The sequence below is a fragment of the Schistocerca piceifrons genome, chromosome X (assembly GCF_021461385.2).
Source record: "Schistocerca piceifrons isolate TAMUIC-IGC-003096 chromosome X, iqSchPice1.1, whole genome shotgun sequence".
Taxonomy (NCBI): Eukaryota; Metazoa; Arthropoda; class Insecta; order Orthoptera; family Acrididae; genus Schistocerca; species Schistocerca piceifrons.
Window position 1 is genome coordinate 448,726,790 of NC_060149.1, and position 27,481 is coordinate 448,754,270.

Consider the following 27,481-nt stretch of genomic DNA (forward strand, 5'->3'; position numbering starts at 1 on the left):
AAGTTGATAAAAGAAACTGCCATCACATGATCAGACAGCCAACATTGCTTCTTTGTGAAGTGAAAATGGAATTAATTTGCCTGAAAATATGATCAAATACAATTATTTGTGATGTGGAAGAAAATCAGGCTGCATTTCACTTACCAGTAAGATGAAATTCTAGAAAAAATGCTGAGGTATAGGTTTTTCTTTGCCTACAATTACTTCCATATCAGCCAAACGTAAATCCAATGGAGCAGATCCAGTGTACAGTAAAAAGACACACAAACTGGGGTAAGGGATGGGGTTAGCAGAAAGGAAAAAGTTAAATCTCGTGCCATTATCAGCTTTGAAACAAAGAGATTCTAAGCTGCTCAGTAAGTCCCTAGTTACTGAAATGCCACTGTTACCCAGTTGAAGAAAGTATTTTAAAAGTACTGGGAGTGAGATGAAATGATAAGAACTGCCACAAAACTTCTTGTAGTAAGAGCATGCTAAGAAATTTATAAAAAAGGCTATGTTGATACAGAACTCTGTTGGTTACACACCCAGAGTTAAAGGAGGTGTTTTGAATGACACATTTTTTATTCAAGCACTGTTCATTGTTTAAGTTTTTGTGTTTGTATGTGTCATTAATAGAGAGAAGTAAACACACTAATTGAAAATGTTGTGCTTTGGGCAGAGTTGGAACAGTGCCATTAGTTTTCAACTTCTTCACAAGTATGCCAAACCACGTTGACAGTGGGAGTTTTTATTATTCCTTAACCTATCTTTCAGGGTAGGGACACTCTGATATTTTAAGATTGATAGTTTTAGTTTCCTCAAGAAATCTTGATGTCCATGTCATCTGTAAAATGGTCTCCTGCAGATCCAGACAAGACCAGTGAACCATGATGTGATAACTTTGGGCCCAACTATTTGGTTTTCTGTTGTTTTCTGTTGAGTTTTTCTTTTATTGTGTATGAAAAATGTTTCCTGTTATTATGTCTTTGTAGTTGAGAGAAACCTGTTTGCTATGTGTGTTTGTAATCTCATGCTTTGATGAAACTGCCCATCATCTTTGTAGGTGGAGCAGAGGTTACTGTGGATTTCAGATAAAGCCCATCTTTGCACAAAGATTTAGAGATATGTGTGTGTGTATAAATTTATAATGATAGAGGTTATGTTGAGGAATGCTGTTTCTCACATGCCTTCGGTCATGGAAGTGTAAGATGTAGAAATCATTTGGGGTTTCTGAGTGTGCTGAATTTCCCTGGATTCATAACATGGAATTCATCTCATAACATTGTCTTTTTTTCATGAATGCTGCACATATTCCAAATTAGGTGATTACAAAAACAATTTATGCATTTTTTTGGTTCTGGTCAAAACATTCGTATTCTATTCACAGCCTGTCCACACTTTCCACAAGTGGACTGTCACTCACATGCGGTGGTTATCTACCCATAGTGCCGACACTTGAAATTGTGCATTCGATTTAGATGTAAGGTTTCATGTAGCTTAAAACAGCAATGTCTGTGCAATGTTGATGAATGAAATGTCCGTATGAACATAGTCATTTTCTTAAGTTCATAACTACCCTCTCCATTCATTCTTAATTTCTTCAGTTTCATCTGCATTAGGTCTTCACACAATACAATAATCCTGCTGTTGTGGTGGTATCCCAATACTATTTGATGCTTGAACATGATTATATTTATGAAACCTGATGTTCATAGCTATCACTGCTACTGGTGTCCCACTCCTCAAATGATTCACTGAATTTATTACCAATTCTTTATTACCAGTTCTATGTTATTCACCAGCCACAGCTGGACAGACAGCATCAAGATACAGCATTTGCAAAATACATGAATACAAGTCTACTATGCTAGTAATTTAATACCGCAAGACATATTTAAGTTATAAATTAGATTACAATAATATCACAACTATAAAACAGATACAAGTATGTAATGAAATTAAATATAATGGTTGCTGTTGGAGTCATGGAACTGAGCTGCAGCTCAAGTAAACACTATGCCATTACCAGAGAAGAATTCTTCAATATTGTAGAAGGGTTGCTCTTTTAGCTTACACAAAATAGTAGTTTTAAACTGCTCCCATGGTAAAGACTGAATGTGATCAGGTAGAGCATTAAACAATTTTAGGGCCACCATTGGGAAGCTGTTTTGTGTCTTTGCTAATCGACACCTTGGCATGTCGATACTGTCTTTGTTGCAAGTGCTGTATTTCTGGACTTCATTTCTCTTTCTGTAAATATCATGGTTTCTCTTTATGTGGAAGAGGCAGTTCAATATATACTGGCTGTAAACAGTCAGAACTCCTAACCTGGTGAAAATTGGTTTGCAGTGGTCTGTTTATTTGCTTGAAGTAATGATCCTCATTGCTTTCTTTTGCAGTACAAGCACATTCTTGCAGCCTGCTGAATGGCCCCACAACAACAGCCCATAACTGATGTGGCTGTGGGACATTGCATAGTACACAGTTAGAAGGTACTGTTCTGGTACTATACTTTTCAGTTTCCTTAAGAGGTACAGGACCCGTGAAAGTTTGGAACATACATGTTTCGTGTGCTGTTGCCAGCTTAATTTGGTATCAATGAGAAAGCCCAGAAGTTTAACATCTACTGTGTTACCCAGTGCTCCAGTATTGCTGAGGCTGCATATCATCCTCTTGAGTTTTTTCTTCATTAATTTTCATTTTGTTCATGATAAACCAGGCCTTAGCTTCATTAAACAAGACTTCTGCTTGTTGGACTGCCTGTTCGACATTCTCTCCTTTTGAGAACAAGGTTGTATCATCCGCAAACTGCAAGGTGTGTCCATTGGAACCTATGTCATTTACGAAGATAGGGAACAGCAGGGGCCCTATTACCAATCCCTGTGGCACCCCATGCTGTAGCTTCTTCTCACCTGAATCAGCTCCTTGCACGGAGACAATCTGTCGTCTGTTTCTCAGGTAGAATTCAAGAGTTTGCTGGACAAATCCCCCTATACCATATGTTTTTAGCTTTCTGAGCAGAGCCTTATGTTGAATGGAGTCAAATGCCTTACTAAGGTCACAGAGTACTAGTGCCATAGACTCTTTGTCTTCAAAACCCTGACATATGTTTGTAACTAAGTCAAGTACAGCTGTTGTTGTTGACCTGCCCTTCTAAAAGCCATGTTGCGCATCATAAAAAAAGACTGTTTCCTTCAAAGTAACTTAATAGTTGTTCTTTCATTATCTACCTTCACTAATACTGGTATTATAGATATGGGCCAGTAGCTTGACACTTCATGTGGACTGCCTTTTTTGTAAACAGGCACTGTGCGTGCTACTTTCAGGAAGTCTGGAAATTCCCCTGCACGGAGGCTTTTATTTATTACTACTGCTAATGGCTGTGCAATTTCATTGATTATAGTTTTTACCATAGTACAGGAGATGCCATAAATATCAGGGCTCCCTGAAGATTTGTAGCTTTTTACAATTTTTATTATTTCTTTTGGATACACTCTCTTCCACATTACCATGCTGCATTTATTCTCAAATTTCACAGCAGCTGCAGGATCTATTCCAAAGTCAGGAATTTCATCTGCAGTGTTTTCCACTATTTTTATAAAATAGTCATTAAACTCGTCTGGACTGCAAGAATTAGAGCTAGAGGTGGGTTTTTTCCTGTGATCATTGACCAGGTCCCACGCTGCTTTACAAGGATTGTGAGCTTCTTCAATAAATCTGGCATTGCTTTCTTTCTTTGCTTTTTCTACTTCACTTCTGTAGATCCTTTTGGTCTGTAAATAACTAGAGTACAGTCTATCCTTAGTATCTATATCTTCAGCAGCTTTGACGTTGTCATTTAGTATTTGGAAAATACATTTTATTTTATCTAGTCTAGGAGTATACTACCTCTTTACTTTGTTAGTTTTTTGTCTACATTTTGTTTTAGCATTTGAATATCTCTTGGGTTTTAATGGGAAATGTTCATCAAATTTCACTTTAAGGGTCTGGAACATGTGTTTGGATGCAGAATTTGGTGGCAATTCATCAATTATTTAGTGCCAATCCATAGAAGACACTGTAGTTTTGAAATCATCTAAGCTTTTCTTTGTAATAACTCTATTTCTGAATACATAATTTGAATGCCAGCTGGGAATTTGTTGTGTGCTTACTGAGTTTGTCCATAACTTCATGATTACTGCATGCTGATCTGCTAGTATAGGGTCCACCACACTTACTTTGTAGTCCCAACTATTTAGGTTTGTCACAGTTGTGTCAAGACAAGTAGCTCCTCTTGCTGGTAGAGTGTCTCCTACGAATAGCCCTTAGCTGCTTACTAAGTTCATGAAAGCTCTTTCTTTATCATTACCTTCTCCAATATGAATGTTGAAGTCTCTACATAAAGCAATTTTTGTCCTTAAGTGCACTAGGTGACACAGACAGCTTTCCAACTGGTTGAGGAAATTTTCAAAATTTCCATCTGGGGAATGGTAGACAGAAACAACAATTAAGTTGGCATCTGACACTCCCAAAGCAGCTAATTCTAGGTTTGGATCTACACAAAATTTACTTAAGTCAGTTTTATTGGCACTGAGTTTACTATTTACATACATAGCCACACCACCATGGATAGTAGTTTCTCTACACCATGCATTCACCATTTCTAAATATTCAATGTTTCTGTAGTATTCTGTTTGTGGTTGGCCTACCCAGTGTTCACATATACATAATACATCAAGTCTCACTTCATCAACAAACAGTGATAATGTATCAAGTTTTGTTCTGAGGCACTGCACATTTACACTCACTATAACTAAGACAGCATTTTCTTCAATGATATCATTTCCTTTTTCACTGGAATGTTCTTGGTCTTGGGAGTTTATCGCAATGGCGCACTGGGCATCCTCCGGAATAAAAAATGTTTTATCACAATGTTCTTCGGCCATATACTGTTATCCATTATTTTATCTTTTAGTTTTATATCAACACCAATTTTGAAGCTATTATTTAATCCCTTTGTTTCCAGATTTTTAACTGTAAAATTGTTGTGGTTTGGGAAAGTGTTCTGTAAGAAGTTAGTTACAGTTTCAGCTGTGGTGCCACCTCTTAGTTTGCTTAGGTGAAACCAGGCATTTTTGTAACTATACAGCATTCCTTTTCCATCGCCAATACCTATTATGGCTTTATTTCTGTTTTTAGTACTGGCATTCACAAACGTTTGTATAGTGGACCTCAAACACTGTTCACCAGATTTTCCATTTTGTAGCACAGTCTTGTAAGATGTTTTGTTTTCTTTTCCTGTGTTTTCAGTGGTTTTGGCCAGTTCATTTTCTTGTTTCGCTACACTCGAATTTCTTCTGCCCCCTCTCTTGTTTTTCACTTCTTGCCAGTCTGTATTGATGCCTTCCAAAGAGTTTTCATCCATCAGATTGTTTACGTCTGTATTTGGTTTGTTTTTAATGTGGGGTTCAGTTTCACTGACACACTCATAGTTTACATTTGAACTAGATGCCACTCTAGCAGTGTTTGGGTCTTCAACATTATTTCTTGTTGGAAAATTACCACGTGATGAACTTGCAGGCTTTTTGCTGCTGTTGTGATTGGTGATGGTGGTAGGTGCTGCTTCTCTGACACACTCTAGACCAGTATTTGAACTTTACCTCAGATTAGCGATGTTTATCTCTTTATTTCCGGCTATAATACATGGCATGTTGTTTTCTACATCCTCTGCACACTGTTTTGCTGTGTTTCTCGATGATTGACATGCTTCTTCACTTTTTGGTACCAATATTTCTAACTTAGAGTTTGTGGCAATCACAGTGTCTAGTTTTTCTTTTATTTGTTTGTTATCACTGGTAAGTTTTTTCACAATTTGCATAAGATTATTCACTGATGCAACTAGATCAACACTGCATTGCTGCTTAGAGTACGAGATTTGTTCATGTTTCGTTGTATTAATGTCTTCTGAGATTTCGTCGGCTAACCTCACTTCACAGTTGTCACAAACGTATTTTAAGCGACCTTCTGAACACTTTTGAATGCAATCTTTGCTGTTGGTGAGCCCCACACATTCCGTGTGAAACGATTTTCCACACCACAGTCCACATAAAACACTGAATTCCTTATTTTTAATGTTTTTCTCACACTTAGCACAAAGGACGCTTTCACTGGACGCCATCTTTCCAAAGATGCCTTTCTGTGTGTAGGGGAAGGAAGCAACTTTTCAAATGAAACTTATATTCTTTTAATAGTCAAGACAACATTCTTGGAAACACATGTGTGCTCTTATAGTTTAAAATTTGTTTCTGGACCGAAGCTCTCAATGGACTATCTAAAGTTTCCTTCACTGAGTGAGTGTTATTACTCCCCAGCAGTACACTCATACTCTATGGAATATTTTTATTTGTGCAATCAGAAGCTATTGCAATCCCATGAGCAGTTAGAGAATTCAAAGTTGACCCAGGATAAGCTCCAGATAATAAAAAAGGCTAATGAAACTGATGTGATGTGATGTGCAGGAAGTGCCTCAGAGTTGCTCAATGAGTGTTTGTCTGAATAGCTATCCACCCCACAAGTCAAGATCCTTGTGACATACACTGTTGCAACACGGTGTTCATTGGTGTACTAAACTTGGTTTCCCCAAACTCAGACCCGGTTGAGATTGGCAAGAGACACTGAGGTCTTCCTGTTTATGACAGTTACATAGCACATGCAGTGTACTTGATGCTTTGGATGTGATGAGCATTACTTCCTCTGAGGACGTTATGTCTCTAGGTAGGCCTCCTCAGGGTTGACAAAAATTCTTATAATATAATGCTGAAATAGGGAAGCATGTTATATAGCTGCCTCCTGCAGAGGCAAGTTATCAACTCACATTGAAAGTAAGCAAGCAGCTCTCAGGATTCTAAAATTCGGATAAGTTATCATGCCCAACGTCTTTCCCACATAATTAGTGAGAGTAACACAACTGCAGGTAATCCTTTGGTATCTGAAGAAAGGAAGAGGGAGGAGGGGATTTCCTTCTTTAAGTTGGGAAAATGTCTTGTTTTGTTTATGAAGCAAAAATGATCATGGGTATTTCTGACACACTTCTGGTGAGGTGCTGTGATAATGCATAATGGATGTCATAATGACATGTGTACCATGCCAAAGGAAATGCTGAATTTGGTTCCCATGTAGAGAAAGGACAGTTATAGAGTTTCTTCTTGGTAGAACCAAAGTTCCAAAGGCTCCTTTCATACTACATATACCAGTTGGTTGTAATTAAACTGACAGTGGTCAGAAGGCTGCAGTGCAGGCTGTATACATCATAGGGCATTGAATCAGGTGAAAATTTGCTGCTGTAAGCAGTGAAATGTTTGCTGTTATGATGTCGTATACTGTTTGTCACTTGGCGACATGTCTTCATTTCTATTGTGAAGAGATTGTTAGTGTAAAGGGTTAAAAAGGTTGAAGTTGTCCATAGGAAATGCAATAGCTATTGAGAAGAAATACCATGCACTGCTGGTAAAGTTCCCGTGTCAGAATGGCAACAATAGCAGCACTGCATTGCAGGAATATCACTGACAGAAACAGCTGCAAAGAGGCCCCATACCAATAAATGGACTAAAGAATATGATCAATAAATTTGAAGGAAGGTGAATTAGGTGCTGCAGCAGGAAGAGGGAGGTGGACTGTTCCCATGACAGCTGGTGATGAAGTTGTTATAGCTATAGCCAACTGTCCAGCACATGTCTCAGTGCCTCACATTCTGCAGCCAGTGCTCGAGCTGTGTTACAGGAATTGTCTCTCCCCTGTTCAATGTTTCAAAAGATTCTGCAACAAATTATACACTAGTATCCCTACAAGAAACAGAATGTATGCCAAATAAAGTCCCAAAATAAGCTATAACATTGTGACCTTGGCCTTCATTTTTTGACATGAATGGAGATAGATGAAGGTTAGCATACAATGCCATATCGTTCTGATTACACTGGATATACCACAAGCAACTGTCGGCCATGCCATGTTATGGATGTTGCGTTTTGCTGAGTTGGCAGATCATATTGAACACATGTTGTAACTTGTGGCCATATCCTTATAAACATGCCAGAACCACCATTATCATGTGTTTGGTTGCTTCTCCCCTTTGCTTGCACACATATCACTTAAGTGCCATATTGTCACCTAGTGGCAGAAAGTGGAACTATAATTTTTTTTTCCAGATACTTCACGAGCCCGCTGATTAATGAACATGATGTTTCAGCATCCTGCAATGTATGCAGCCCATGCTGCAGCACTCGGAGCACTGTCCGTTTAGTTACAGCTACTTTATACATGGGTTCACCAACTGTTATCCATAAACCAATCACCCAACACCACTGCTGGATGGCCATATGGACTCACCAATATCAATTCTGTTAATGCAGGTTTGGCAGCAATATTTCATGTGGCACAATTTATTTTCGCTCCATTTGTATTTGAGTTCTGACAGGGTTGTCTGGTTGCCACTTGCTTTTTGAAATGTTGTTAGTGCGAATGAAATGATTTTTGTGGAGTTAAGGAAGAGAAGTATTGGACTGATCAGGAAGTTGTTCATTATCTTTAATTAACTGGACAAAAGCACATTTTATCTTCAGTAGAGGAAAAAGATAAACAAATACTGGTTTTTACTGGCAACAATACTATATCCCATGCAGCTGGCTAATTTGTAAACTACTATATACACTCCTTCTTTAAGTTGCAAAGGCTCTTTTACATAATGAATGGCTGGTTGCAGAACAGTTGTTTATTCTGTGAACAGGGATACATTTGTGTCCTTAGACAAGCAGGAGTTTTCTGACTGGTCCATGCCTCCCATAGTGATAACTTTGCCCATTTTTTCACTATGTGTGTAATCTGGAGGGGAGTATAATCAAACAGTTTCACATGCTTTAATTGGCAAGGAGAAGACAGCAACTCCCTTCTTAAGTGTTCAGTGATTTTCACAAGGGAATCATTCTCTTTATTAAAAAATACAAAGCTACGATAACCGCATTTCACCGTGCCAATGAAATTGGTACATCTGATTTACAGATTCATGTAACATATAGCTACTGTTTGGTACTCTTTCATTGTTATAATGTGCTTGGCATTGCTTCAGGAGCACCATCCAGCCACGTCACAGGTCCAAAATATGCCCTCACTGAAATCCTGTAACTGAGAAAATTATGTTCATCAACTTGATCATGGATTGTATACAGCTTTTACTAACTGAGAACGATACTCAAACCAACAGACAGCTATATTAAAATGCAATAGCTGTGTGTTCACCATGTGACACACACACACAAACATTCTGAAGATTCTAGTTCCTCTGCTAAGGGTTTACTGCCGTCACAGGAAGAAGAGCCTCAATAGGAAGAGCGCTAAAGGAGGGGAAAACAATATTTTTTGATGGTGCTTATCATTCTCCCCCTGTCCCACACACTACCCACTTAACCTCTTTCTGTTTACATGCATAATATGGTCACTTTTATCACCTCTGTCTGTCTTACCCCCCCCCCTCCCCCCTCCCATGAAACAAATCAGGAAATCAAAAAGACTTTTACTAATCTCGTAACACAGCTTTCCCATCCATTCTACCACTGTGCAAATTGTAAAGCACATCATGTGATATAGACTCTGCTACCATCTGTGCCCCCTTCCAGGGTTGAGTTGTTAATATCCTATTGTTACAGAACATTTATGCTATCGGAACATTGTGCAGAGCACAAACATGAACAGTACTGTAGATCTGTTCTGTGCTGTTGGTTCTTTTTAATGCACACCACCCTTCAAACACACTGCCCAATGGAAAGTTATCATGGACCATCTTTCCAGAGATTTTTTTTCCCAATACAGATTCATACATGAGAATGAGCAGTGCCAAAAAGTAAGCCTTCAGGTCCTCAGTAAGGCTAACGGGGAAAGTGTATGGCAAATTGAATGTGTTTGACTGTAGAGACAGTGCACAGGAATGAGTGAATCAAATCAACAGCATGAGGTGCCAAGTCACTGATGATTCCATGCCGAAGTCTTCATATAGCCTTAGAAGGCAGGCCATTCCCAGAAGAAGTGAAGCATGCCATTTTGCAACCAAGGGGAGGAGCACAGACATGTGAAGGTGTGAGTTCATACATGCCTTCTGCAGAAAACCATCTCTTTTAGAGTGGCAAGGTCAAAATGTCATATATCAATATGGAGAACAAGAAACGAATTTGGCAACAGTTATTGAACTGAACTGTACATTTCTTGGAGGCCACCAGGAGGATTTCATGGAGCAATGGGAGTCTCCAGACCAGCATAGGAAACAATGGCCAGATCATGTCAAAATGTTTCATTCAAATCACTACCACCACTGCCAACAACAACAGCAACAACAACTAGGATTCAGATTACTGCCACGACTAAGTGATTGCTGAGAGTAGTAGGTAGAATGTTGCTTCAGCCAATAATGAAGTTTTCAGCCATGTCTTATCCATATGAGAGCTGAAACTGATGTTGTCTGTGGTATATGACATACCCCCATGTCACACGAATATCTGCATTGGAGACAACAATCTTCCACCTACATTCAATACAATCTCGTGTCAAATGACCTCGGTATCGACAAGTGAAAAATATGGCTGGCACAACTTGCTTAGCAGTATTTTATGGTCATCAATGTCAAAAGCTTTGGAAAAGTCTAAAAATATGACTTAAACATCCCTGTCAAGAGCTTCAGGTACCACTTTTGTGAACTCAATAATGACTGATATTGTACTACTTCCACTTCAGAAACCAAAATGTGCTTTGTAAACAGGTTTTATTAATTCATGTAACTCATTAGTCTATCTTTTATAATAGATTCAGTAATTTTTGAGAATAGTAGTGAAACTGGCCTGAAGTTTCCAATACTTTCTGCATTGTTTTTTTTTAGTAAGGGCACACTTATAGTTGAGTTGGTGTAAGTTGCTCCCTGCCAGTTGCAGTGGGCTGGGTGCAGCAGCTTCGCACACCCACCTTAACCAACCATGTGACGTGACTTTGTAAATGTAACAATATCTCAGTCTTGTCATAGCTTTATGGGTGCCTAGTGTTCATGCCTGCAGCCATCTGCAGTTAGCAGTTGAAAGCTGACAGCAGTGCTGTTAGCTGGCAGGATTTTCTTATGCTGACTTGTCTGTACTGCATGCTGTAGGAACTCTGGGAAAATGCCTGAATTGAAGGGCTCATTTATTATGTTAGTTAATGGGGCTTGTATGCCATCTATGCACCACTTCAGAGCATACTGGAACCCCATCTAAACCACCTACTTCTTATTTTTTAATTTCTGTGTTGTTTTCCGTACTTTGAGCTCTGTTGTGGGAAACACCACCATTGCCATGTAGGCCACTGTGGGGCTGTGTGTGTTTTAGGAAGATTTTGCTGCAGCTTCTCAATACCAGAGAAATTGCCATTCACAGAATTTGACAATTCCTGGAGATTTTCTGTTATCTTTTCCCCATTTTTAATTTGCATGTTATTAAACTTGTGTCTGCCTTTTCTAATTTCTTGTCTTATGACATCTCACTCTACTTTGTTTTTATTTTCTGCCTTAAATATTAACATGTCATTGAATGACCTTTTGGCAGCAAATAGTACCCACCTGTATATTTTGTTATGCCTGTGGTAATATGGCTCAAATGGCTCTGAGCACTATGCGACTTAACTTCTGAGGTCATCAGTTGCCTAGAACTTAGAACTAATTAAACCTAACTAACCTAAGGACATCACACACATCCATGCCCGAGGCAGGATTCGAACCTGCGACCGTAGTGGTCGCTCATCTCCAGACTGTGGCACCTAGAACCGCACGGCCACTCCGGCCGGTCCTGTGGTAATAATCAGGGAACTGTAGATTAGTGCAGTCTTTTCAAAGAACTGAAAAACTTAAGTGTTTAGGAGGACTTTCTAATACCCAGAGTTATCCATTTATTTTCCTTAGTTGCTACTGCTGTAGAGTGGCTACTTTTGGAAATGTCTCCCCAAAAATTAATTTAAACAGTGTGGACAGTGTAAAGAGCTTAGTATCCAGTTTCCCATATACACTTCATCCCACGTTTGATTTTCCAGTGTCCTAGAAAAAAATGAATTTTACATTCTGAGAAGATCCTTTTGTAGTTCTGCAGTTTTGTGGGCTTTACCAAGCCCGTCTTTAGCTTTATTACCCAGCAGCAATGACAAGAAAGGCTAAGATCTCTTATAAATAATTTACAATTTTCCCTGTCAATATCTGGAAGTACATTGTCTGAGACTGGTGCTGAACTTTTTGATACCTTAGTAGCAGTGTTTACCACTTATCCAATGCCAAAATTGCTTAAAGTGTCTAAAAAATTATCACTAATTTCACCCTTAACACCTGTGACAATAACCATTTCTCCACGTACTATTATAATATTTTTGAGGTCGAGACTTACTAAGATTTCAGTTAATTTGTTAAAGAAAATGTCCTCATTATCATTAGGCGAATGGTACACATACAGAACAATTAACTTCTTATAGATGTCTAGCATCATTGGTTCAACAGCTGCCAATTTAAAATGTTTATCCACATTAATTGAGATCAGACATCTTTAGCTTTAAAATATGTGCCACCTGTGAAGTATCTACGTTTATATGACCACTCTGCAGTTCACAATTGATTCTCTTTACTGGAGTTCTGCTGCAGCAGCTAACACATTTATAAGACAATAATCTTATACACTAAAGTGACAAAAGTCATGATATACCTCCTAATATCATGTCGGACCATCCTGGTGTAGTGCAGCAACTCAATGTGACATGGACTCAACGATTTGTTGGAAGTCTCCTGCAGAAATATTGAGCAATGCTGCCTCTACAGCCATCATAACTGCGAAAGTGCTGCCAGTGCAGGATTTTGTACATGAACTGACTTTCCGATTATGTCCCATAAATGTTTGATGGGATTCATTTTGGGCAATCTGAGTGAAGAAAATTCTGAACAATTCGAGAGAATGATTTGGCCAAACCAGTTGCAAATATGTGTGGCCCAGTGACATGATGCATCATTGTTTGGGAACATGAAGTCCATGAATGGCTGCAAATGGCCTCCAAGTAGCTGACATAACCATTTCCAGTCATTGATCATTGATCAGTTCAATTGGACCAGAGGACCCAGTCAAGTCTATGTAAACACCGACATTGATTTGTTGTTGATAACTCTGAAAGTATTACCCTTACCCCACTGCCCAACACTCAAAATCCTAAACACAGCCCACATCATTATGGAGTCACCACCAGATTGCACAGTACCTTGTTGACAACTTGGGCGCATGGCTTTGTTGGGTCTGTGCAACACTCGAACCCTAGCACGAGTTCTTACAAAAAAAAAAAAAAAATAAATAAATAAATAAATAAATAAATAAATAAATTCAGATGTGTGTGAAATCTTATGGGACTTAACTGCTAAGGTTATCAGTCCCTAAGCTTACACACTACTTAACCTAAATTATCCTAAGGACAAACACACACACCCATGCCAGAGGGAGGACTCGAACCTCCGCTGGGACCAGCCACACAGTCCATGACTGCAGCGCCTTAGACCGCTCGGCTAACCCTGCGCGGCAGTTCTTACCAACTGAAATTGGAACTAATGTGATCAGGCCACAATTTTCCAGTTGTCATGGGTCCAACTGAAGTTGTAACAATCCCAGGAGAGGCACTGCAGGCAATGTTGTGCTGTTAGCAAATGCACTCACATCGGTCATGTGCGCCATAAACCATTAATGCCAAATTTTGCCACACTGTCCTAATGGATACATTCATCATATGTTCCACATTGATCTCTGCGGTAGTTTCACGCAGTGATGCTTATCTGTCAGCACTGACAATCCTACGCAAGTGCCACAGATCTGTCATTAAGTAAAGGCCATCAGTCACTGCATTGTCTGTGGTGAGAGGTAATGCCTGAAATGTGATATTCTTGGTACACTATTGCACTGTGGGTTTCAGAGTATTGAATTGCCTAATGATTTCCAAAATGTAATGTCCCTCGCTTCTTGCTCCAAATACCATTATACGCTCAAAGTCTGATAAATCTGTTAAGTCCTGTTGTGCGGCATTAATCACATTAGAAACCTTTTCAAATGAATCACCTGAGTACAAATGACAGTTTGGCCAATAGGCTGTCTTTTTATATCTTATGTTTGGGATACTACCACCATCTATATATGTGCATATCATTATCCCATGATTTTTGTCACTTTCGTGTATGATGCAGTGCATACCACCATACTGTTCCGAGGCTGTAATTCAGCTTCAATCTAGTGTGCTGTATTTTTTAATGGAGTGCCCACTTTGATGAACAACAGATAATTTTGAGCAAATTTCCATGGTGTCTGTGCACTCTGATGTGGAACAATCTATCTTCTGGGCACACAATGGAGAAATCTCTAAACTGGTTGAGATATTTACAAGGGAGGGGTGCCTGTTGTAATGGTTTGTCCTAAAAAAGGCCTAGTCCTTCTACCCATGACAACAGGTATTGACCGTGTGTGGCTCTACACCCAGCTGCTATACTCTAGTTAACTCCGTCAACCTCCTTTCTCAGTACTGTTGAGGTGCATACTGTGCCTAGTGTAGCCTCACATCCTTCTAGATCCCACCAGTACCAGTGCAGTGTGTGCCTCAGCAACAATCTTCAGTGCCATCTCCAGTTCCACAGTGACTCACTGAATAGCACTGCCAAGACAAGACTGATCATGCTGCCGGAACAGCCCAACCCTGCTCACATTGGTGCCACCATTTAGGGAACCTGTCTTACTCAGGTCACCACATATGTTGTATGCCCTGTCCCTCTCCAAGCAGTTCTGTGCCCCACCCACTGCCATTACTTCATCCATTGAAAAATTCTTCCACAATTCTTACAACCATTACAAACCACCTAATCCAGCTCACTATGAAAATGGTGGTGAGCTGATACCCCTTCCCTCAATTCTCCTGTAATTGAGGTTCTACACCTCTGCTGTGACTGCTACCTAACAACAGCACCCTCTTCTTCCTAACATTTGTGCTTTACCTGCCTTTCCTATTCATGGACAGATTCTGCTGCACATTCTCCACCTCTACACCATCATGACATCATGAGGCTCTTCTCCTATCAACTTTGGCAGTTGGAATCTGTTGCTAGTGGATGCAATAAAATTGTAATATCACATCCTCCTCCCACTAGACTTCCTACCAACTGCCAGTTTCCAACCATCCTCCCTCAGCACTACCTTCCTTCATCCTCATTAGCTCTCTCCTAGGCTGATCCAAATGTGCCTGAAGGACACAGACCTTCCTTTCCTGTTCCTCTCTCAGTCCATTCCTGTTGCATATTTTTCATTTCCAAGAGAGTGCCTCAGTGACCTCCTCGAAGTTTCCCCCATTACATTGCCTCAAGCTCTCTCACTGCATCCTACTAGTTACTTTCCTATGACAACTCCCATAGTTTGCACTCATGGTCAAATAAATATCTAAAGCAAAGAAATGAAAACTTAAATATGCAAAACAAAAAGGTTATGTTATGTCAGACATGTGTAAACAAAAATGTTAGACAGAAGTCAGACGTAAAAGAAATTCAAAACATGAGATAAATGTCATGCAGTGATGCTACTTCTTCACTTGAGTTACAAGGAAAAAGACACATGTGCAGCTACTCATAGCAAAAGGAATGTATAAATATATGTGCGAATCCCCACAATTCATCACGAGCATTTATTTCAGTATGTAAACAAGTCAGAGCTAAGTAGCAACTATCACAAAATCTGTGTACAGGCAAATATACTGCACAAAATATACTGCAAAATGTATTAAAAATGCAAAACAGACAAAAAAGAACAACAATGCAATAAAAGTGTGCTCAAAATTTTTCTTTTGATGTGCGGTATAATCACCCTTGTCACTTGTGTATTTGTAATACAGTATCATTTGTAATTTAGATATAGCTCTTCAGTAGGAACTAATCATTAAGTTTTGATGGTCATATTTGTATCACTCATTAAACTTGATGGGGAAGGCTCTGTCACACTTTGGTGTTTAATTTCAGGAGACATGTGCATGTAGGAATCACAAATTGGCAGATGATGCATGCGAAAGAATTGTGGATGACCATAAATTTAATTTATTCTAATGACAGCTGCCACAACTTAGAATAGTGTTTACTTCCTCCAGTGGAACAAGAGCTGAAGAAAGAACCACGTAGGAAATGACCGGAATATGTAAATTTTGAACTTGTCTTCAACATCTTCAGTGTATGACCATGGAATTAGATGATCACAACATGTAATGTTGATATACTTCCTGATACTAGCATGGAAATAATTGAGATCACTTGAATATATGCAAGCTCTAGAATCCTTGACAAACCCGTAAGAGACTTTCTTGTGTTTGTCATTGTGGACAACACCCCCATTGAGAACTGTTGTGTGCATAAAGTGTTCTGAATGTGAAATAATACCATGAAACCGAAGTTTTGTGTAAGACTGTTGTTTGTATCTATTGTGTATTGTTAGCCTTGTCAGTGTAAATTTACTGTATGCATATATTTATGATTATATCTGTCATAATGTGACATATCTCAAATGTTATATTGTTTTAGTTTATTTCACTGCAAGACATAAAAACCTGGATTTTACACCATGTTTAAGGTCCATCAGTGGAAAATATGATATTGTTCACCCATATGAAGTTACAGCAGAGAAAACAGTGCCTCCTGATATTGAAAAGCCAGAATATTTTGCATCTTCTGTGCCAGAGGTAGTTTATGCCACAGAAACAAAATCTGCTGTTGCCATAGACAAAATGAGGCTGAGCTGTCAGCTGGCTAAAAAGGTTTTAAATGCAGCTATACCTTTACTGAAGGTAATTTCAAATTGAACTTTGCCTTGGTGTGCAGTTTTAACACTGATGTGCCAATAATTATATAACTACTGTGTTGGCTGTTGTTACAAGTAAGCAGTGAATGATACTGCTGTTACAATTTTTGTGTAAGCTACATGTGATTACACACAACTTTTTAAAAGACTGGGACAGTACCTATTTCTTTTTAGGACATTTTTGGAATTATGGTTGAAGGATTAAGGTTTCATACTGTTTTTTGTGGTTATTTACATACCTAAATCTGTGTGCTTCATCTTACAAAAGAAAAGGCAGCAGGTTTCACATGTCACTTTAAAAAATTCAGAGAAAGCACAAAATGATTGTGTACAAAAAGTTGCCATGCTTCAAATTGTTATGGTTTACTGACTGCCATAAATATAATTTTTTATCTAGGTAGGAGTAACTACCGACTTCATTGATGGAAAGCTACATCAGATGATAATAGAAAACGGAGCATATCCATCACCATTACGATACCATGGTTTTCCAAAGTCCATCTGTACATCTGTGAACAATGTTATCTGCCATGGTATTCCTGATCTACGGCCTCTGAGAGATGGAGATATAATTAATGTAGATGTGACGGTAATGATGTATATATTTTATTTCTTGTGGTTATATTACTTGTAATAGGAAATAAAACATGAAAATGCTTTAGACATAGTATAAAATAAATCTGAAGATTCTCTCAGACTTATTAACTGCATTACTTTATAATTTTACAGCAAAAGATTACAATTACTGCATTAGCTCACAAGTTTTTTCATTGAATTACTATGCACAACAGTGAAACATTGTGCCTACTGCCTGGAAGGGAGTGACTGAAGTCCTAGAACAGTCATCCATATTTACGTGTTCCATTGCTTCTCTGTGTCAGTCATTAATGGCTTCCTGCACAGGATGCAACTGATTTGTCCCCAGTCTGTGCGAAGCTGAAATGTGCCATCAATAATGGCCTATTTTTTATTAAAAGTAAAATGGACATCAATATTAAAATAGTTAATTATCAGTTAGTTGTTGTGTGTACCACAACAGTTGTAATGAACCAACACATATTTTAAAACCAAATGCATTTTATTTGTTCTCCTGATCTGTTAATAGACAAGTACCTGCTAAATGAAGAAAATTTTATGTTGTAAAAATGATTTATTATTTTGGTGTAATATACAGATCTCTGGGGGGCCAAAGGTGTAGTATGTGAACCTGTAGGTGCATTTCCTGCAGGTGGAAATGTACTAACAGAACACAGGAAATACCATGTATCCCTACTGAGTGCAATGTATGCATATGTGCACCATGGCCCCTGGGCAACAGATGCACTTGATATACCCAACTAAGTTATGCAAGGGTGAAAAAGTGAGTTCCCGATGCTTTGAAATGGGGATCCGCCAATGAAGGGAGCCAACCCTAACAGAAAGCATCAGCACTCCAGAATCATTGGGGTTGGCATTGGACTTATGATACTACCTGTAAAAATCAAATGTTCAAAAATTTAATGAAGGAATAGCCAGCGGACCTGTTTACAATGAAATGGCAGGTGTCTAAAGGACCTGATATTGGGATCATGGAATCTTCTAACTACCTATCAAACTGGAGCTTTAAAGAAATTACTTGATTAACTGGATAATTACCAACTGGATTTACACCTCTTCAAGAGGTGAGATGATTAGGTGAGGGAGTGACAGAGAAGGAGCACATGATTTTTTTATAGCTACCAAAAAAGTCACATTTGGTACTGGTTTTATAGTAAATAAGAAGAAAAAACATCTTAATATGGACTTCCAGGTAAAATCACACAGATCGTGCAGATTCAGAATGTGCTCATGCCCCAACTGAAGAGAAGAGTGAAGAAGAGAAGGATGCTTTTTATGATGAGTTAGATGACATACACTGAATGTTCAAGAGGAGACTGTAAGATAATTTTTGGAAAATTAATGCTAAAATGACAATGGGATCAGACTTGTATACTTTGCATCTTCAAGAAATATGGTAGTGGGCAGTAAAACTTTTAACCGCAAAGATCTAGATTGATCAGCCAAAAAATTATGGCCATTGACCTACTATCAATATAAATCTGTCCAGCCAATAGCGGCATCACCTGGTGTGGAACGACTGCTAGTCAGACACACACATGGTGCATTTAGTACCAGTGAGCATGCTGTCCGTGTGTAGAATGGGAAAGGTGCACAATCTACCTGATTTTGACCTAGGGCAGATTGTGATAGTCCAGAGGCTTGGTGTGAGCATTTCAGAAACTGCACGACTTGTTGGATATTTGAGGAGAGCTATGGTGAGTGTCTTCAACAAGATGAAATCATGTCAAGACGTCGAGGGGTTGGGCTCTCACCCCTCACTACAGATATCAGATGTCATAGACTGCACAGACTACTAGAACAGGACAGGCAGCAAACTGTGTCAGAATTAACATTAGACTTTAATGCTAGGTGGAGTACAAATGTATCCGAACACACAGTGCACCGAACACTCCTAACAATGGGTCATGGCAGCTGACAACCCATGCATGCACTAATGTTAATACTATGACATCAGCAACTATGACTGGAATGGACATGTGAAAAGAATTTGGGATTGATACATGTCACCTCTTTATAGACTTCACATCAGCCCACAGCACTATTGACAGAAGGGAGCAGTATATAGCAGTGAAAGAAAGCTACTATTGAAAATGCTTGGAGTCAATTTAAAATACAGAATATTTTATCAAGTGCTATCACCAAATGGCGTAAGACAGAGCGATGCAGTATCCTGCTTCCGCTTAATACAGCCTTCAGAAAGCTTATAAGAAATCTGGGAATCAACACAAGGGGGACTGTCCTATACAAACTGTACAAATATATGCAGATGATATAATTGCAGTAACACTGAGAACAATGAAAGAAGAGATGCTAGAAGTTGAACCTACAGATAAATGTAGAGAAAACTAACTAAGTACTCTCATGTTCAGAAAAAAAAAACAGAACACCTTAAACGACTAGAGATAGGATGTTCATATTCACAGGACTTGTGTATTAGTATATTCTGTAGAAATGATCGGCATTTGAACCTTGTCAGTCCACAGGTTCAGAGTCAACATTGATATCATGGTGCAACACAAACTACTGGTGAAATGTACCTTCAGCTCTTGTTGTTGCTATGAACTGAAGGTAATGGACCAATGTGACTTGAGCAGACATGCAGGATGCCTCACAAACATATGCGCAAACTGTACCATCAAATCAGTGAGTTTGAAAGAGGGCACATTATTGGCATGAGAGAATGTGATGCATCCTTCCAGGAAATTGATGCTCGTGTGGGGCCAAGTGTTTTGCAGCGCAAAGGGCGTGTGCAGAATGGTTCACAGAAGGGCCATACAATACGACAACATTGGTCAGGTCACATCACCCAGACCACCCCCCGAGAAGATCAACACCTCATCCGATTGGCATTGAAGGACAGATCTGCATCCTTTAAGGCTCTGGCACAACAGTGGAACAGTGTGACAGTCTGTCGCCGTTTATTATGATATGGGTTGCGTGTGCATCTTCATTTCTCTGCCTACCTTTGATGAATGCGTAGAAACATGCTAGATGGCGGTGGTGTATGGAACAACGTCACTGGGGACAGGAATGGCATCATATAGTGTTTTTGGATGAATCCAGGTTCTGTTTGTCTGAAAATGAAGGCCGCATTTTGATTTGCTGCAGACAGGGGGAGTGGCATCATAGTGGCTACGTTCATACGAGACTACAACACCAACTCGATGCCTTATGGTGTGGGATGCTATTGGGCACAACCACAAATCACAGTTGGTGTGTGTCGGGGGCGCTGTGAGCAGTGTTACCTATGTGAGTCACATCCTGTGACACCTAAGTAAATAACATTGTGTGATCTGTAGTCATACCCTTTCTGCACAACACCCCAGACACCATTTTTCAGGAAGACAATGCACAACCACATGTTGCTGCATTAACACATGCATTCTTGCTGTCACAGCATGTCAGTCTTTTGTCTTGGCCCGCCAGATCATCAGACTTGTTGCCAATTGAAAATGTGTAGCATAAGGTGAAATGTCAGGTGCAGCACTGTGACACAGTGCCAACCACCACAGATGAACTTTGGAATCAATTTCTACATCTACATCTACATCTACATTGATACTCCGCAAGCCACCCAACGGTGTGTGGCGGAGGGCACTTTACGTGCCACTGTCATTACCTCCCTTTCCTGTTTCAGTCGCGTATGGTTCGCGGGAAAAACGACTGTCTGAAAGCCTCCGTGCGCGCTCTAATCTCTCTAATTTTACATTCGTGATCTCCTCGGGAGGTATAAGTAGGGGGAAGCAATATATTCGATACCTCATCCAGAAACGCACCCTTTCGAAACCTGGCGAGCAAGCTACACCGCGATGCAGAGCGCCTCTCTTGCAGAGTCTGCCACTTGAGTTTATTAAACATCTCCGTAACGCTATCACGGTTACCAAATAACCCTGTGACAAAACGCGCCGCTCTTCTTTGGATCTTCTCTATCTCCTCCGTCAGACCGATCTGGTACGGATCCCACACTGATGAGCAATACTCAAGTATAGGTCGAACGAGTGTTTTGTAAGCCACCTCCTTTGTTGATTTCATGTTGCATCAATGACTATAACATGGGACACCATTGCACCTTGTATGTGTGGATGCCATCATGCATAAACAAGATATTAGGGCTCATGGTGTGCCTCTGAGACGACAAGATACATGCTGAACCGAGTTGACTGAAATGCTAGCCATTTCTGCAGAACATAACATATCCTGTGAATATGAACGTCCTATCTCTATTTGTTGAAGGTGATGAGCCTTTTTTTTCTGAGTTTGAGTGTATATGCATGTAACTAAGAAAAATTATCGAAATGAGACCCCAACAAATGATAAAGTGGTAAAGGAGATAGTTAGTGCAGTGCCTGAAGGAATCAGGAGAGGTGGAAGATTAAAGATAAGGTGTCAGAAAGGACATAAAGAGAATTGGAATTCAGAGTTGGAATAATCTGGCACTAAATAGGGAAGGACAGAATAATCTTATCCAGAAGGCTAAGGCTCACAAGAGGCTTTGTGCCAATGCTGTACAATGAGAACTGCTGCAGAAAGGTTTCCAGTGTACCAAATATACATGAGGACTCGTACATTGCAGGCTTTTATAGCCGATATTTGTTCCCTTTTTTTGTTTTATGGACATTAGGCTGTGACCCAAGGCATTTTTTTCTGCCTAACACTTTGCCCTCCAATGCTGAAGACACCATCAGAGGCTGTAAATAGTCAGCAGTACAAACTTAAGCAAGCTCAACAAAGCAAACTGTTTATACATATCCACACAACAATTGCTTTATGACATTATCATACTGCTGCCTAAGTTCGCAGTCATCAGTGTGTGTTACGGAGCTTGTAGTGTGGAAGAGTTGGCGCCATTTACGTTATTTGTATCTACAAGACTAATCTGCAATTCATACTTAAATGGCTATCAGAGGGTTCATGAAACAACTTTCCCTCTATTTCTCTACTGTCCCAATCTCGAACAGTGCATTGGAAAAATGAACAGTTATATCTTTCCGTGTAAGCTGTAATTTCTCTTATTTTATTACTATGATCATTTGTCTCTATGTAGTTTGACATCAAAAAAATACTTTCACATTCAGTGGAGAAAGTTGGAGATGTAAATTTTACGAAAAGATCTAGCTTCCATGAAAAATGCCTTTGTTTTAATGATTTGTACCTCAACTCTCATATCATATCCATGATACTCTCTCCCCTGTTTTGCAATAATACAGAATGAGCTTCCCTAGTTTGAACTTATTCTGTGTCCTACACCAGTCCTATCTGATGCAGATCCCAGACAGCACAGCAGTACTCCAGAAGTGGACAGACAAGCATAATGTAGGTGATTGTTTAGTAGAGCTGTTGGACCTTCTAAGAGTTCTGCCAATAAAATGCTGTCTTTGGTTTGTGTTCCCCACTACATTATCTATGTGATCATTCCAATTTAAGTTCTTTGTAACTGTAATTTCTAGATATTTAGTAGAACTGATGGCCTTCAGATTTGTGTGATGTATTGTGTAACTGAAATTTAATGGATTTCTTTTAGTACTTATGACCTCGTGCTTTTCATTATTTAGGGTCAATTGCCACTTTTCACACTATACAGATATCTTGTTTAAATCATTTTGCAATCGAGTTTTATCATCTGATGACTTTACTTGATTGTAACTGATAGCATCATCTGCAAAAAATCTAAAATGGCTGCTCAGATTGTCTCATAAATCATTTGTATGGATTAAAAACAGCAGAGAACCCATAACACTTTCTTGGGGAATGCCATATATTGCTCTTGTTTTATTCACTTTGCGTCAGTTACTACGTACTGTGAACTTTCTGACAGGAAACCACAAATCCAGTCACACAACTGAGACAATACTCCATAGGAACTCAATTTGAATAGAAACTACTTGTGAGGAATGGTATCAAAGGCCTTTTGAAAATCTGAAAATACAGAATCAATTTGATATCCTCCATTGATATCAATTATTACTTCATGGGAAGAAATAGCTAGTTGCGTTCCAAAGTCCTACTGCAAGCTGATTTCAGTGATGTGGGTCTGTAATTCATCAGATTACTCCTGCTTCCTTTCTTGAGGATTGGTATGGTGTATGCAACTTTACATTCCATAGGTACAGATCTTTCATTGAGTGAGTGGTTGTATGTACTTGTTACATATAGAGCTAATATCAGCATACCCTGAAAGGAATGTAATTGGTATACATCGTGGACCAGAGGACTCACCTTTGTTAAGGGATTTAAGCTGCTTTGCTATGCCAAGGATATCTACTTCTGTGTTACTCATGTTTGCAGCTATGCTTGATTCAAATTCAGGAATATTCACTTCATTGCCTTTGGTGAAGGAATTTCAGAAAACTGTGTGTAGTAACTTCACTTTAGCGGCACTGTTAACAATAACATTTCCATCGCTATCGGGCAGGGAAGGTATTGATTGTATCTTTTCACTCGCATACTTCACGTATGACTAGAATCTCTTTGGATTTTCTGTCACATTTAGAGACATAGTTTCATTCTGGAAACTATTAAAAGCATCTTACATTAAAGTTAGCACTAAATTTGGCAGGCTTATTTTTTGTTTCTTCTGCAGCAGTGTTCTGATCTGTTGTGTACCATTTGGGGTCAATTCCATCTTTTATTAATTTATTTGGTATAAATCTCTCAGCTGCTGTTGAAACTATCTTTTTTGATTTTAAGCCACATGTGGTTTGTGCTTACATAGTTCAAACAGAATGGAAGATGTCTCATAGGAAGGCATTAAGTGGTTGTTGCTTGTTTTTATAGTTCCCACATACATTTGATCACATGTGAGAGGGATTTTATATACTCCTGCTGTGGCAAAAGTTGGGTGTAGGTCCTTTGCATTGATCAAATATTCATGTTCCTTTCTTTTGAGGAATACAAGCATACATTTCTTTCTCACTCTCAGTTTAGAGTTTTTGTATCATGAGATTTTTTGCATTTGGGAGAAGACACCAAGTGAAATTTCTACCCATGCCTATATGCAAAATTCTGTATTGAGCATAACTTCATGGTTAAAGTTTGCTACAAAATTAATAAACTTGAATACTACCCCACTGCAAATGTTCTCAGTTGTGGAGCTGCTGGTCAGTGGTGAGCTGTTCCAAATGAATGTTCTGCATGAGGTAACTTTGAAGAGGTACTTGAACTACCCAAGTTTCACTAAGTACTATGCCATCACACAGATGCAGCTTCTTCCACAGAAAAAAATTGATCTGCAGACTGTGCATCTACTTTACTGTGTATCAGAAGCATGGGGGAGCAGTGCCAGTGGAGTGCCAGAGACTCTAAACCTGACCCTCTTACTGATGCTGATGCTGAAGAGTTGTCTCAAGTTGACAGTGAATCTTCGTGTTACATGTTTCTCTTTTCAGAAGCCCTCAAGGTTAAAATAGGTGCAGAAGAGGCAGGGGGGTGGGAGGGGGCTTATTAAACACTGGCAGTTCAAATGCATGATGAATAATGGCTCTGTCAAGGGAAATGGTGTGAAACAATGTAAAGACAAACAGTGCCACATTGGGGGCTTGCAGGAAGCTGGATGGACCTATCGATGCACTGCTACACATGTTGGGCAACCAGCAATGGTGACCAAACATCATCGCAGGATGAAATTCTAGGACATGTCCACCTGTTGTGTTCAGGGACCATCAGGACCCATTTGCTTGCATCAGGATTAAGAAAACATTTGCCTCTGGCCAGGCTACCACTGACAACATCAAGCATGGTTACACTGGTGTTATGAAAGGGTTGACTGGAAAGTGGAATGGATCTCTGTTGTCTCCAGTGATGAGAGTAGGCTCTGCCTGTATGAAAGTGATGGATGTAAAAGCATTTGGCATATACCTGGTGAGCTGACTCTTTGAAACTGCATTCACCCGCAACACACAGCTCCCATCACAGACTTCATGGTGTGGGAGGGTCATCAGTCACAACTCATGGTCGCATTTGGTGTTTCTGCAGGGTAAAGTAAACAGTGCCCGCTACATTGCACAGGCTGTTATCCTTGTGCTGCTACCATTTCTTTTACAGAAAGATTATGTGCTTTTTTAGCAGGGCAATGCACATCCACGTAAGGCTGCTGCCAACACGAAGTGCTCTTTGTGGTGTACAACAATTGCCTTGTTCAACAAAATCACCAGATCTCTTGACAGTTGAACATATACGGGACATGATGAAGTGGGAACTTACTAATCCTCCATGACCTGCAAAAGCCATTTCTGAATAGCAACAAAAGGTGCAATATGCTTGAGATGATATATTTTAACACCTTTATGATCAGTTGCATGCAAGAATATACATACACCTGTGTGGCCAACAGAGAGGGGTGTGCAATGTATTGATATGACTATTTGGCACCCTTTACTGTGACATGTGTGTTTCATGTGGTCTGAATTTGCTATCATATACCCCTACAATGATGAACTACCCGTCACATCACTTATTAATAAAATAAGCTTGTCCTTGACAGCTTGACAGTGTTGCATTTTTTTCATGCAGTGTAAACTTACTAGACCTGACCACATGTTCACAGCTGATAAAAATAGTTCGCTATGAACGATAAACTGTACAAACATTCACAAAAGTGCCAGAGTCTGACCTTCTGGAAAGCCATGCATCATGGTTCCAAAGATTAGGGAAGAGCAGAAATTTATAGTAATGTTACATTCACAATGAAATTTAGGGTTTACCATAAAGGTAAACTAAACTAGGTTAGAAAAGGGTTATTCATAGCAGTAGAGAAGGTTCATACATAAACTAATAAAAAAAGTGTAGTTTGGACTGAAATGTTTTGGGGAAACTTGAATGTAGGCTTTCTTAGCAAATGTAATTGATGAATTCTTCTTGGGGTATCAGCCTAATAAACTGATCAGTGTGGAGTGATGTTTCGCTAAGTTTATGAGAGTAAGGTGAAAAGTTTCAAATTTGATAGTGCTTTATAAGGAAAAAATTGCACTTATTTTTTTATTATGGTGCTCTTGAACATTGACGCACTATGACCAATGTTTCTCCCATTAGTACATTCCATCCCTGAAAGGCAGATTCTGGAAAGATTGCAGAATACTTGGTTATGGCTGCCATGACCTCTTCATTGGACTGGCACAAATTTATGTCTGATATTAAAAACAGTTGTATACTGCACAGTGTTCTTTATTAACTCAAGAATGACATGTTTCACCCAGGTAGGACATCATCAGGTTTTCTAGAAATATAAAGGGGGGATGACATTACAATTAACCTAACGTGGTGGCTGTATCCTAGACTTATACAACAGCAAAGTGAGAATGAGAAAACAGGCCAAATGATATGGCATAGCGATATGAGTATGATAACTCACATAAAAAATTTTAAAGTTACAACTAAGAGGCATACATCAATTATATATACGATACCAAACTGAATAAACTGAAGAATAGACCATAAAAACAGACTGAAGAAAAATGCTGGGAACAGGGAGTGGTAAGGAACAGAAGGAGAAAATAAGAGACCAAGTTACCTCATGAGCATTGGTGACAATAGTCGTAACAGCACAGAACAAGCTGTAAACATGGCAGTGGATCAAAATGGCGCCAGAGGCCTTTCCACATACACAAAGAGTGAGTGATAAGAGGTACTGGGGTAGTAGTAATGACAGGCACTAGACAGCATTGTAAGTGGAGGGTGCAGTGCAATAGCAGAAAAAATCATAAAATAATAATGAACAGAATAACACTTGAATGTAAACCGTATTAGAATAAAAATGAAAGCATATGTAGTTCAGGTTGTATAAGATCAAAAGCTGTGTATACAGGCATCAACAGAAATGCTCATATGTGCAAGCACAGTACAATAAAAGTAAAATTTGTAAAAACAGTAATAAATGAAAAGACTGACAATAATTATAAAGCTAAAATCAAACAATGAAAATAGTAATAAGGTACAATAAAATATATATCATAAATGACAGTGACCTTGGTTGTAAAGAATGGGAGGATATATTCTTAAAAAATGGGGAACAGGGAATCATAGAAGAC

General features: G+C 39.2%; 1 protein-coding gene across 4 annotated transcripts in view; it reads left to right on the plus strand.

The window, feature by feature from the left end:
- The window catches only part of LOC124722906 (methionine aminopeptidase 1D, mitochondrial), a 125,313-nt gene that overhangs the window by 16,436 nt on the left and 81,396 nt on the right, over nucleotides 1-27,481 (plus strand). For all 4 annotated transcript variants that reach the window (XM_047248050.1, XM_047248048.1, XM_047248047.1 and 1 more), the window contains exons 2-3: nucleotides 16,632-16,845; nucleotides 17,257-17,448. In XM_047248050.1, the coding sequence (XP_047104006.1) occupies nucleotides 16,632-16,845; nucleotides 17,257-17,448 (406 nt within the window). The remainder of the gene's footprint in view (nucleotides 1-16,631; nucleotides 16,846-17,256; nucleotides 17,449-27,481) is intronic.